The sequence below is a fragment of the Pongo pygmaeus genome, chromosome 7 (assembly GCF_028885625.2).
Source record: "Pongo pygmaeus isolate AG05252 chromosome 7, NHGRI_mPonPyg2-v2.0_pri, whole genome shotgun sequence".
NCBI classification, from domain to species: domain Eukaryota; kingdom Metazoa; phylum Chordata; class Mammalia; order Primates; family Hominidae; genus Pongo; species Pongo pygmaeus.
The window spans coordinates 96,555,078-96,567,806 of record NC_072380.2 but is presented as its reverse complement, the minus strand read 5'-3'; the positions used below and the strand labels follow the sequence as shown (position 1 = coordinate 96,567,806).

At 38.0% G+C, this 12,729-nt stretch overlaps 1 protein-coding gene across 6 annotated transcripts in view; it reads right to left on the bottom strand.

Moving 5' to 3' along the window:
* RALYL (RALY RNA binding protein like) overlaps positions 1–10,445 on the bottom strand; it is a 722,957-nt gene extending 712,512 nt beyond the window's left edge. For 2 of the 6 annotated variants that reach the window (XM_054498885.2, XM_054498889.2), the window contains exon 1: positions 9,643–10,044. Coding sequence is in view for 2 of the 6 variants with exons in the window: in XM_054498883.2 (XP_054354858.2) it covers positions 8,200–8,215 (16 nt within the window). In the remaining 4 variants the exon portion in view is untranslated. Of the gene's footprint in view, positions 1–8,199; positions 8,545–9,642; positions 10,045–10,210 lie in introns of those variants that run through there. The other 4 variants (XM_054498883.2, XM_054498884.2, XM_054498886.2 and 1 more) reach the window with 3 other exon arrangements.
* Positions 10,446–12,729: the final 2,284 nt, after the last annotated feature.

The window sequence follows — 12,729 nt, the reverse complement described above, 5'->3', positions numbered from 1 at the left end:
TTCCCACAATTTAACATTAAACTTCATTTTTTTTGTCTCCATATCTTCAAGATCCCAGATGACCTTAAACATGGGCAATTAGACTTCTGCTTCTATTTAGCCTCAATAACATATTTGTTTCTCAATGGCAACTAATAGACTATTCAACTTTACTTATGAAAAAAAAATTCAAATAGATGGAATACTCGAAAGAATAATACAATAAAACCAGCAAAAGCACTCCCTGATTAAAGTTGGTTAACAAATGATTATTTGTTTTACATATACACGTACACAACCACACACACACACACACACACAAACACACACTCCCTCCCTCACTCCTTTGATGACTCATAAGAAATTCAGTTGCAGGCCGGGCACTGTGGTTCATGCCTGTAATTCCAGCACTTTGGGGAGCCAAGGCGGGCAGATCACAAGGTCAGGAGCTCAAGACCAGCCTGGTCAACATGGTGAAACCCTGTCTCTACTAAATATACAAAAAATAGCTGGGCATGTTGGCACATGTCTGTAATCCTAGCTATTCATGAGGCTGAGGAAGGGGAATTGCTTGAACATGGTAAACGGAGGTTGCAGTGAGTCGAAGTCGTGCCACTGCACTCTAGCCTGGGCAACAGAGCGAGACTCTGTCTCAAAAAAAGAAAGAAAAAAAAGAAAGAAAATTCAGTTGCATATATCACTGCATTTATCCCAAATAATTCAGCACTCATCTGCTAATATCATTTATTTTCTAGCCCATATGAAAAATTTCCCAATTCTACCAAAATTTGACTTTTTATAGACCACATTTTAAAAAAGTGAAATAAAATAAAACTTCAAGCACTGTATTTGTTTGTCTTTGGTCCTTTTTAATCTGGAAAAGTCCTCCCACAGTGGCACTGACTTTTTACAAGTCTAGGCCACAGGGCTGGTATGTATCTTCAATGTAGAATACCTCATCTTATGCACTTGTCTCATTATTTCCTCATGGTTTAGTTTAACTGGTCCTTTTTCTGAATTTTTCTATAAACTGGAAGTTAAATATAACCAGGTTTTATTAGATTCAGGTTAGACATTCTAGGAACAATATTTCACAAATGGCACTGTAGCCTTCATATGGCATCTCGTCAGGAGGCTCATGGTGTCAGGTTGTCTATTAGTGATGTTGGGTTAAATCATTCAGTCACTTAAAATGATGACTTGCAGATGCAATTAATACTTGAGCACTATGAGAATATGTTACTCATCAAAATAATTTTAATTGATGATTTTATTACTTTTTGATCATCTTTGACTGAATCACTTACTTCACTGTGAGTTACAAATAGTAATTTTCTAATTCTCACATTTCTTACACTTAACTCACATTATTTTGTGAAAAGCTGTCCCTCAGCAACTAAGAAAGGCAGGCTAATCATTTAATTATTTCTATTTAATTATTAATTGTCATTTTTCTTTTTTAAATTTTTTATTTAGAGTATCATTACGCACTCATGGATTTTACTTTTCTCAACATTTACAATTTGTTATATTCACTCTTGAAATTCAAACTGATTTAAATTGCACAACTGGAAGGCCCTTCAAGCTAGCACTTGTTTACAATGATACAGCCTTATTTGTCTTTGACCATTTCCTTACTTTCTGCACGATGAGTTCTCCCAGGCTCATCTTGTGTTTTTTCCGCCCAGACTTAGAATCAGCCAATTCTAGGTTAAGGAAGACTAAAGTGCTCTTGTCCTCTTGAATGGGGAATGATATTAAGAAGCCATGCTTTGTGCACTGGAAGGGCTCATTGCTTCCTGAAAGACATTGCTTTGAAGATTTTTCAGTAGACATAGCTAGTAAATATATTTATTTTTAAAGCTTTATAGTATATTTTATTATCTAACAGGTTAGCCCTCTCTTTTCTTTTTCAGAATATTCTCTGCTATTTTTGCATATAAATATAAATTTCAAATCAATTTAGCTAGTTCCAGGAAAAACTTCCTACTGGTCTTCCTATTTAGATCATGTTATCACCATACACACACACACACACACACACACACACACATCATACACAAACATACACATGACACATACAATCCTGGGAACAACAGCCCTCTTTATGATGCTGTCACATCATATTGAGGATCATCAATCACATTCATTTGGTTTATTCCAAAAATTCATGGATTTTAATGACAGATTACAAAGCTTTTATCTCAGGTCTTACCTTCTTTTGAGCCTATGCAGCATTAGCTCTGTTGAACAATACTTACATACACACACGCACACCCCACATACTTTTTCTGAGCTTCAGTGGCTATCATCCTAACTCTATTTTTCTGCCTTTTATCAGCCCCTTTTACATCCACTCAAAAAAAAGCAGATGTTTCCAAATTTCTGCCTGTGCGGGACTTATTCCCACTTAAAGAGTTTTAATGTAGATGACACTGTCATATCTCCTTCTAGCCTTAAGTGTGCTTCCCAGCTCTAGACCTGAATTTCCATTGCACATTGGTCATTTAATCCAGAAGTTAATGTCAGAACTTCAAATTACTATGTTCAAAACTGAATCATTTTCCCACCTCCAACCAAATAAGGCTCTCCTACAGATACTACTTTCTCTTGTTTTGTTTTATAACACCTGCTTTCAGGATACCCAGATTCCAAAATTCAAAGGCAGCATTTAACCCTCCCTATACTTTGACCTCTAAATGCACTGATTTTTATGAACTTGTGGACTTATGACCACGTCTTTAAAAATCCATCTCATCATGTTCATTCACACTGCTTCCACTATAGTTTATGTTTCCCATTCTGCATTGAAAATACTCACTTTTTCAAGTTCCAAGGAAACTAATGATGGAAGACATTCTTGCACATCTGAAGAGGCAATTAAACACAGAATCCTCAAATAATATGTTACACTTATACGTGTTTTATGTTACTAACATAAAATGAGCTTGATAAATGTCACATCCAAATACGTGTAACAGTAAAATTGTGAGGTGTTATGATGTTGACGGTGAAATGTTGGTAGACAGACAAGACACCTATATTTATAGAGCTCTGTGTTAGGAAAGAATTAGCTGTTCAGCTTTCCTTGCACAAAAGACTAATTTTCCACATCACGCTGCAAAAGCTTCAAGAGTAGAGATTACATTTTATACTCAGTAAGTGAATGTTGAATGTGTTTCCCAGGCTCTCTGCAAAGCAACTAAGGACAGAGAACCATCTCTTTTGACCCAGCCACAGAGCGACAGTGGTAACTAACAAATGTGATGCCAGGCACTGGCTCTCTTCAGAAAACCTGTCTTAGAGAGATGTGTGATGACATGGTCACAGGAAGGTCCTTTCAGGACCAGTTAAGAGTATCTGTGTGGGCAATATTCTTTTGTTTCTGCTCAAAACACTCACTAGTGGAAAGCACTCCCCGTGGAAAACTTGCCAAACTACAGACATTTTAAGTAATGTATCAAGAATAAATACATAACAGTTGTTTTATATTAGGAAAAACAAAAGAAACAAAAAAATCATCTCCACAATTGAAGCATCTCTGTGTAGAAAAAAAAACATGAATTGTCAGTTAAGACTTCCTGTATGTCAAATTTCCCTTTACCACCTATGGAGCTCTGAGCTCCAAGTCTCAGTTTCCTCCAACATATAAAATAATATTATTATCTAATCACGGAGGGGAAGTACAAATAGAATTGCATTCATTTGACACATCAATTTCTTTCCTTCTCATCTTGATTTAATGAAAAAATAGCCGTTCCTTACTCCCACCTGTTAATAATTTCTGAAATGACTCAGAAATGTGTTGCTCCTCTTATTATTTAGCATATGGCTATCAAAATGTGTATAAACATTTTCTCTAAACACATGGATTATGTATGAATGCAATTAATTCCCACGCTGAAGTTTGGGAAAGAATTCAAGCAAAAAGCATATTAGTGAGTTAAATGGAATTTTACCAAACATATTTATGCACAGAAAATCTCTAGTATTTTGTGATATAAGAGCACTTAGTGATGCATGCTATTGTATCTTTCAGAAGACCAGTGCAAGACTTTCACGTTCTACTCCATAATTTTCCTCTCCATTTAGATTTTTACGTGGTCAAGTAAATAACTCTTAGAGTCTTGACCCCAGCTGAGGAGTCTGCAAGGACAGTCCAGAAAATATAAATCCTAAATACTAACTGAAGTCCTCCAACTGCCATCTCTGTGGCTACAAATGGATAGAAAAAGACATTAAACCAATGCCTCTTTATTTTCCAGGACTCAGTCCCAGAAAAATAGCAGGATAATTCAAAACTAACAAACAAAAATATTTTTAAACATAAGGAAGAATTTAGAAAAACACAAAGTTAATTTTCCACAAGGTAAGTTGATATTTAACATAAGTCTAACAAAAGAAAACAAAATTCCCAATGTATTATTGAAAATCTAAAAGCAATGAGGATAAGCAAAACTACTAAAGTTGACAACAGCTGTGTTATATCTACGCAGTCTGCACATCAAAATTTAATAATAAAAGGAAGGGTGATGACAAGTATAATTATGTAAACTTGTTAACAGTGTAACTTGCTATTAATACATTGAGAAATCAGGTATTACTTACATGTTATTGAATATTGTTTTCAAAATCATGATGTAGCAAAACTAACTGTTTTTATTGCCAATAAAATGAAAGTTTATGTTGCCTGCCAATTACCGAAGAGAAATTTATTAAATCAAAGAATCATACTGAATTATGGAAATGGCATCTTTACAAGCATTTGTACAAGTCACTGGAAGTAGTAGATAGTAACAGTAATAAGAGAATAATAATAATAACTGCAGATCAATAAGGACCTTTTTAAACATGTTATTATTTACTTTCTGGAAGTCCATACAAATTTGAAGAATAAAATTAATCAGTACTTCAGGTTTTCATAGCACAACACAGAGTTTTCATAATGACAGTCTGATAAAAGAAGTAAATAAATAACTATTCTTAAAGTCTCAGCTAATCATCATTTAAAAATAAAGATTTCATGGCCGATAAAACTATCTGTACAGCAAACCCCTGTGACATGCAATTTAGTCATGTAACAAAACTGTACATGTACCCCTTGAAACTAAAAGTTGGAAAGAAAAAATAAAAATAAACAACTAAAATAAAAATAAAAGTTTCAAAAGTCAGAGAGAAAAATCAATTGTAATTGAAATATTTTTCTCAAATTCGTTCTTACTATTCAAACAATCTTACATACCCACTTCACTTCTCTTCTACTTCCATAATGGAGCTTTTTGAAGACTTGAAATGTAGAGTTATATCAATGAATGCCCTGCTTAATTAGTTGCTTACACTATCAGTAAACAGTAAACAAAACATGACCACACTTTTACGGGGGTAGAGTTGCAAAAATGCAACAGACATATACTTCTCATTGGAATTTCTATATACTTATTACTGGCTCTTAAGTAAATATTGCATTTAAGAAACAGCTATCCAAATATTTCACATTTCTTGTAATTAGGAAGAAAATTTTTAGCATATCAAATTATTTTTCTAATTAACAATTTGTATATTCTTAAGGCATCATTTGTTTGTATTATTATAGTAGCTCTTTTAACCACTAGACTTTCATATAAATTAGAGAAAATAAACCAATTATCATTTTTAAGAAAGGTAACACATCTATTATGGCTAAGGATGTGTCTTTATAATTGTATGTTTGGAACTTTTCCCCCTTGTATATACACCACCACGGTGTGGCTATTTGATGCATGTTCAGAAAAAAATCAGGGTGCTACTTGATTGTTTATGACCATGAAAAATAAATATGAAAAATAATTAACTGTTAATCTTCAATGATGAAAAGTTATTCATTTAAATATTCTTCAACAGAACACACACTCAAGACAGAATTCCAACTAGAACTTTCTTTCTTTATATCAAGACTGAGACAGACATTGAAAAATTAATTTAGTAATCCAAGATTTTAAACAATACCCACATTTTATTATCCCATAGAAAGTTCTTGAAAATTTAACAGGTTTTCATTTTGTGATTATTTCTTTGTCACAGTTTAGATAGTACGATGTTTGAGGTCAGATAGTGATCCAATGCCAATTAAATTTGTGGGTCTTATTTCCCTCAGTCCCCACCTTTACCTTGGAAACCCTCTCTCCTTACAAAATAGAAACTTTTTTTCCCTCCTTCTCTCTTAGTAAGCAGTTGAAAAGATCTGCACAATTAAATTGATCTAAATCCCTGTGGGTCGCTTGGCGAATGAAAAAATATATTTTTTCCATGAGAAGCCAGTAGGCGGTGCTAAATCTAGGATACTACCTTCAACAATTTTAAATCAAAAACTAAACAGGTGGCCAGTTTGAGTTGTAGAATTCCCAGTATGATTCACACAGGAAGAAATCTGAAAAATTTGAATGTAATAGATGGAAATGTAATACAAGTATACAATATAATTAAAAATGAATCTTAAATAAATGAAAACATAGATAACTAAAGGTTCTTAGAATGATCTTAAGTTACAGAAATTAAAGCACAACTACCTCTCTGTCCTCACATTAAAATCGTCTTTGGTCCCATTAATGGTTTCAATCTCATTGGGAAATATCACACAGTAAAGCTAGTGCTTTGCCCAATCTTAAGCCACATACTACCTCAATCTTAGGGCAGCAACTGATTCTCTTAATGAAAATGCAGGTTCGATCACTCAAGTTATTTCTTGCTTCCTTGCTCTGTCTCTCTCTCTCTCTCTCAAAAGAACTAAACGACTTACAATACATAAAACATACAAAAATATATTATACACATAAATTGTCTTGCTTTTTAATAAATGAGCATTTCTATGTACATACATTGTTATAATTAAAATGATTTTTTAAATCACAGAATGTTGCAAGTGGCTTTTTTAATGTTTTATGTTAGCAGTTTGAACCATATGAAAGACTGTATTTTGGTAATTAGCTCACTATACAAAATAAGAAAATCCTAATTTCAGGCTTAGTGCCATCATATTGGCTTCAAATCTTAGAACTATACACCTCAAGATATCAAATATGGTGTCCACAGACAGTGACATAAACTATCTTCTTTATATAAGCGCAACAGGATTTCCTTCACAGGGAAAAGCTACTCTGAGAACAAAATAACTCACATACATTGTATTTCCCGGCTGGGAAATACAATGAAATGTCCAGAGACTTTTGAGATACTTGCACGAGTTGTGAATAAAAAATATATACAGCTTTCCAGATATTATACTAACTTTTAATCTTCTACAGATAAATGGCCCTTTGCACTCCTTACTTTTTGACCACAAAGAGTAAAAAATAAGGCATAAAACTTTTCATTCCACAAACTGAGGTTACAGACAGTGAAATATTTGCTTGAAAAAGCCAGTGTATGTTATAAACCCTTTTGTCATGGGCCCCTCTGTATGTTGCAGTCAGTTTTTATTTCTGTAGTTACCTAGAAGAAAACTTCATCTGAGAGGTAAAAAGTTGTTTCGTTTGCTTTATGTTTATTTTACAGAATCCAAAGTATATACACATGATAATTTAAAGCTAAGTTTTTCATTTAAGGGGGGAAAAGGTAAGAAAATCAAAGCTTCAAAATCAAAGTATTTAAATAATGGTGACTCTCCAGATTTTAAGATGTATGCCTTCACGAAATTTATTTGGACAGAAAACTTTCCAGCAGATTCTGTCACAGTGTTAAATACAGAAAAGGCTTTCTATTGCGAACTGGTACATCTCTGAAAAGTAATGCTAAATTATACTGAAAACATATAACAGGATAATCATAAAATATCATAGAATACACTCAACACTGAATATTTCAGTGCTACCAACACACGAAATCATCACCTTTATCACCAACCCCTCACTCCTGCCCTGTACACAGTTCTCAGGGGAAAACCTTTAGAGCCAGTATCAGGTGGTTAAAAAGAGGGAAAACTGCCCCTTTAATAAAATTTAAATAAAAGGCATTTTTTTTTAATACCTTAGAGGTATAGGGTCATTACTGCAAACTAACAGCGTCGTCCTCAACATTAAACCCAAGTGATCATCTTATAAGAAACTATTTCCCCATCCCCTGGAAGACGACACCAGCAGGCACTTAAAACCAACGCAACACAACAGGGAAAAAAAAGATCCAAAGACAGCATCCCTAAGAAAGCAAAGCCCTTTGGTAAAGCAAAATAGGCTGGGAAGGACCTACTGCGTCGTTTACTCATTGCGAAGAGGAGGAGCAGGAGTTGAGCGTGCGGGGGCCGGTGCCATCCTCAAGGCTCTGGAAATGTCTCGAGCTCCGGCTCGCGTGGCCTGGAGCCAGCCCCTCCGGAAGATGCGGTCTCTGCCGCTTCTACCCCCATCTCCCGGGTGCTCTGAGGGTCCCCTCTAGCCCGCCCGACGGCCAGCGCCACGTACACGGCCCTCGCCACTCCTGCTGTGCAAGTGGCCCTCGGAGAACTTACAGGGCCCGCCGGCCGCCTAGTGCCCGGCCGGCGCGGCCCGCAGCGCAGACGCCACCCGCCCTGCCGGGAGACGACCTGGGCGCAGCTCACCGTGGGAGGGGTGGGGGGAGGGGACTGTATTTTGCGCACATCTAGAAAACGATCCTGAAGCAGGGAACGGACTTTGGTTTTCCCTGGCTCCCTGCGCCGCTCTCCCCACCTCGGGCTCGGACACTGCCCGGAGATGCGCGCGCGCAAACACAGACACACACACACACTCACACTCACACATTTCTTTGCTAGGACCAGTGTTGCCACTGCACACCCGGGAAACGCCTCCAAGGGGACCAAGTACCTGCTCTCTGCGAGCTGCTCAGCTGTTCACTTCATCCTCCGTTGACAAGGAAACCAAACCGCACTTCATTTTTTTTTTTTCCAGAAAAACCTTCCACTGCCATCATTTGAAAATTGATTTACGGGGAGGGAAGGGGGAGAAATAAGGGACAATATAGATATAGATATCAGGATATCTATCATAAAATTATCTCGGTTTTTTAAAAAAGTCAAATGTGCAAAAGTCATAGTTAATTTAAAGGAGGAAAAAAGTATTTTGCTTAAAAATGATCCCAGTCACCAGCTGTAAGAAAAGTTTCATGTTATCAATGGGTATCAAAAACAGGAGGGAAAAAAAACGAATTTGTTCTCACCGGCTTCCAAAAAGGGTACAAAAAATATAAAATTAATGTCTTTGCTCAGTGGTTTGCACCAGTATTGCAAGACCACAAACTTGTAAACACTGCCGTAAAATCCCACCTATACAAAAATGTTATCAGAAAAAGAGTATACAAAAAAAGAGTTAGAAACATGCTTTTTATTTTTACAAAGGAAAAAAATAGGCACCATACTTCACATCGCTTTTTCCATAAAACCAGTTGCACATTTTGCTGGACTTGGGAGACGCTCCCAGCGGGCACGGTCGCCGCGGACTCCGAGACACAGCGCCTTGTCTACAGAACGATCGCATGCTAGAAAAACTTGGATTCAGGAAAAGGCTCAAAACCATGCTCCTCCAGCTTTCCCAAATATAAACAATAATCAAAGAAGTGGAAAAAAAGAAAAAAAAACAAAAACAAAAAAAACAAAAAACCAAAAAAAAAGGACAAAAAAAAAAAAGAATAGGACAAGAATGCCACTGAGAAGGTACTCACCGAGCGGGAGTAAAATGTTGGAATAAAAATGAGATTTAGTATAAAATACAGTATGGCGGTGGAAGAAGGAATGAAGCGCGTTTTTTTCTCGCAGTCTCTGCCTCAGGCACTGACACGTGACTCGGAGCCAGGCTGACTTGCAGGCACCGGGGAAGGACCGAGGCTGCGAGGGGGGAAGCCCACGGAGCCCAACTCTGGCTGGCGAGGCGGCGGCGGCGGCGGCGGTGGCGACGGGGAGCCTGGCGCCTGCGAGCGGTAGCACCAGTGGCGGCAGCGGCAGCTCGCGGCGAGGCTGCCTTCGCTGTGAGCCCAGACGAGCAGGTGCCCCTCACGCTGAGGCTGAGCACACGCACACGCACACGCAAGACAGGCAGGGCGCCGGCGAGAGGGGGAGCCGAGCGGGGTTGGGCCCGAGGCGCGCAGCTGCCGCCGCCTCTGCCGCTGCTGCCGCGATTGCTGCTGCCTCTGTTGCTGCCGCCGCCGCCTCGCATTGGGAGTGTGTGCTGTGGGGGCAGCTCAGGGGTGCTGATCCAGCGCCTTGAGAGGAGGTGCACAACTTGCTGCTCACCTCAAAGTTGTTGCTTGCCACTTCCTTGTGTATTTCATCTATTTTTCATCTCGAGGTAGTTACCTGGGGAGAGATCCCATCGTCTTCTCTCTGGAAGTTTTACTATTCAAGCCCAGATTCACTCATTCATTTTTTTTTTTTTTTTCCTGATTTTCCATTTCCCATCCCTCCCAAGCTGCCTTTGCCTCTGCTGTTCCCTCCTCCCTAGATCTGCGTTTCCCCCTCCTGGTTCTCAGGGAACCTGGCTCAGCGCGATGCTGGGGGCGTTGTCACGGGCAAAGCCACTGTCAATCTTTATTGCCACCTGAACGCACAGCCTCTCTTTCGCCGTCTTCAAGGGGAAGGCTTGCAGTTTGAAAGACACAACAAAATCTCTTATTTAGGAAACCCCGTCCCGGGTTTCTTTCTGAGGGTTGCGGAGCAGTGGGTGGGGGCATGGGTGTCCTTAATTTATTCATTCGTGGACAAAGCATTGTTTGTTTTGTCTGTGTGTGCGCCCGTGCTTCTGAGCTGGTCTGGAAAGCTCCAAGGGTCTATGCTCCATGGCATAGACCATGTTTGACTCTTGCTCAAGTTGTTCGCTGAGGGTGGAAGTCAAAGGAGAGGGGCAAGGGAAACAAGTGAGTCCATTGTGTGAGTGCTCGCCTGGAGGCAGCAAGCACTTGGCGGTCGAGAGGGGGAGACGTGTACCAGCAGTGAGGCGGTGGCGCACCCCGCGGGAGCCCAGGTGGCTGAGCAGTGGATTCTGAAGGTGAGGGTGGGAGAGGGATTTCTCCACCCAGCGTCTGGGTTAGGGCGCTCATCGATCGCCTAAACAAAGATGCCATCAGCCAATCGCTGGGTGCATTGGGCTTCTATTACTGCCTGTTGAAGAATCAGCTTTGTGGACGCTGGAACACATCTATTTTTCTTCATTTTTGTACAATACTCACCTCAGGACCATTTCCCTGTGCTGCTTTGAATCTAGGTTGTGTGGAATTAATTGGCGTCTCTATGTTTGAGAATGAGCAATTAACACAATTCCGCAGTTCACAGATTCCTGCTCCCGATCTTTATCTCAATGTTTCCAGTGCTGACGTTTCAGATAAAATGCCTCCATCAGAGATGATCTAACCTCGACGTTCTGAAAATTAAATACACATCCTTCACACAGAGCTTCAGTAGCAAATATGGTCCTCAAACATTGTGCTCAGAATTCATTGGCCAAATAAAGTTTTAATCCGCAATTTAAATAAGAGATTTAAAATAGCCATTAAAATATCACTAAATATTTATTTTGGTGAGTTGCCAACTGTACACCCACTTATTATACATACTTTCCAGGGAGGATTGTTGATTAGGAATACTGACTGAGAGAGATGAATACATCAAAGTGGATTTGATAACTTTGGAAGCCTTGAGTTCTACTCGGAAATCACAGAATTTTAAGCTGGCTAATACAGATCAAATATTGTGCTCTCGCTGTAAAACATGTTGGACTTATTTTATTTTATTTTTTTAAGTAAGATCTCTTTACACGTGATCTTTTTCTTCCACAACTCCTGAATTAATTTTATCTAGGATTTAAAACTTAGTTTGTTAAATTTTCCACATTTTCTCTTCCATTTGAAAATATATCTGATTCTAAACATTTAAGAAGAAAATATTTTAATGCATATCTTTTTCCATCATTCATATCACAGTGGTATTCAAATGTGAAAAACTTCACTTTAAAAATGAGTTTTAAAACTTTCAACCAGGCTGGGCATTGTCTGGATTTTAAAGAGTTATTCAAGAAGAACTTTGAAAAACAAGCTATTTAGAATTACACTGCAGTAATGGCTGTCAGCCAATCACCGTGATTGTCAGTCTTTTATTATTCAATAAAATGACTCCCCTTTATGTTAAATGCAGCTCTGCTGAAGAAAAGCAAGACATCAATATCCTCCCTGCACTTTTCCCATTTACTTATATAATTACAATAGAGTACTCAAAATATTCCACTATCGTTTATTTCCAATGTGCCATTTTCATCTTTTTGGGTTGTATCACTGCATTATAAACAAGAGTAAACAAAGTCAGGTTGAGGCAACTGGTATTTAGAAAGTATAGCCACTCATTTAATTTTTGTAACAGCTCCATGACATTGACATTATACTCATTTTAACCATTAGAAAAATAAAGTCAGAGATTTTGAGTAATTTGCACATGATTCTATTGTTAGTACATAGGAAAAACAGGATTGAACCAAAATTATATCTGGTTTTACAGCTAGAATAAAAAAATTCAAAAAATACATCAAAGATACTGAATACTCTTCAGTAACGTCATCAAAGCCAATTAACAAAGGCATGACTTGCTCAAATTCAGTAGATCTAAAATAGACTTGTGAGAATTAATTTAGTCCTATTATTGTCACAAATAACAACTGTAGTACACATATTTATATTCACCTTTTTGATTCTATGAAACACCTGAAGAAAATAAACGAAATGCAGAAGGGAGGGGGTTAAATTTTTCTTAACGAAAAATCTGTACAA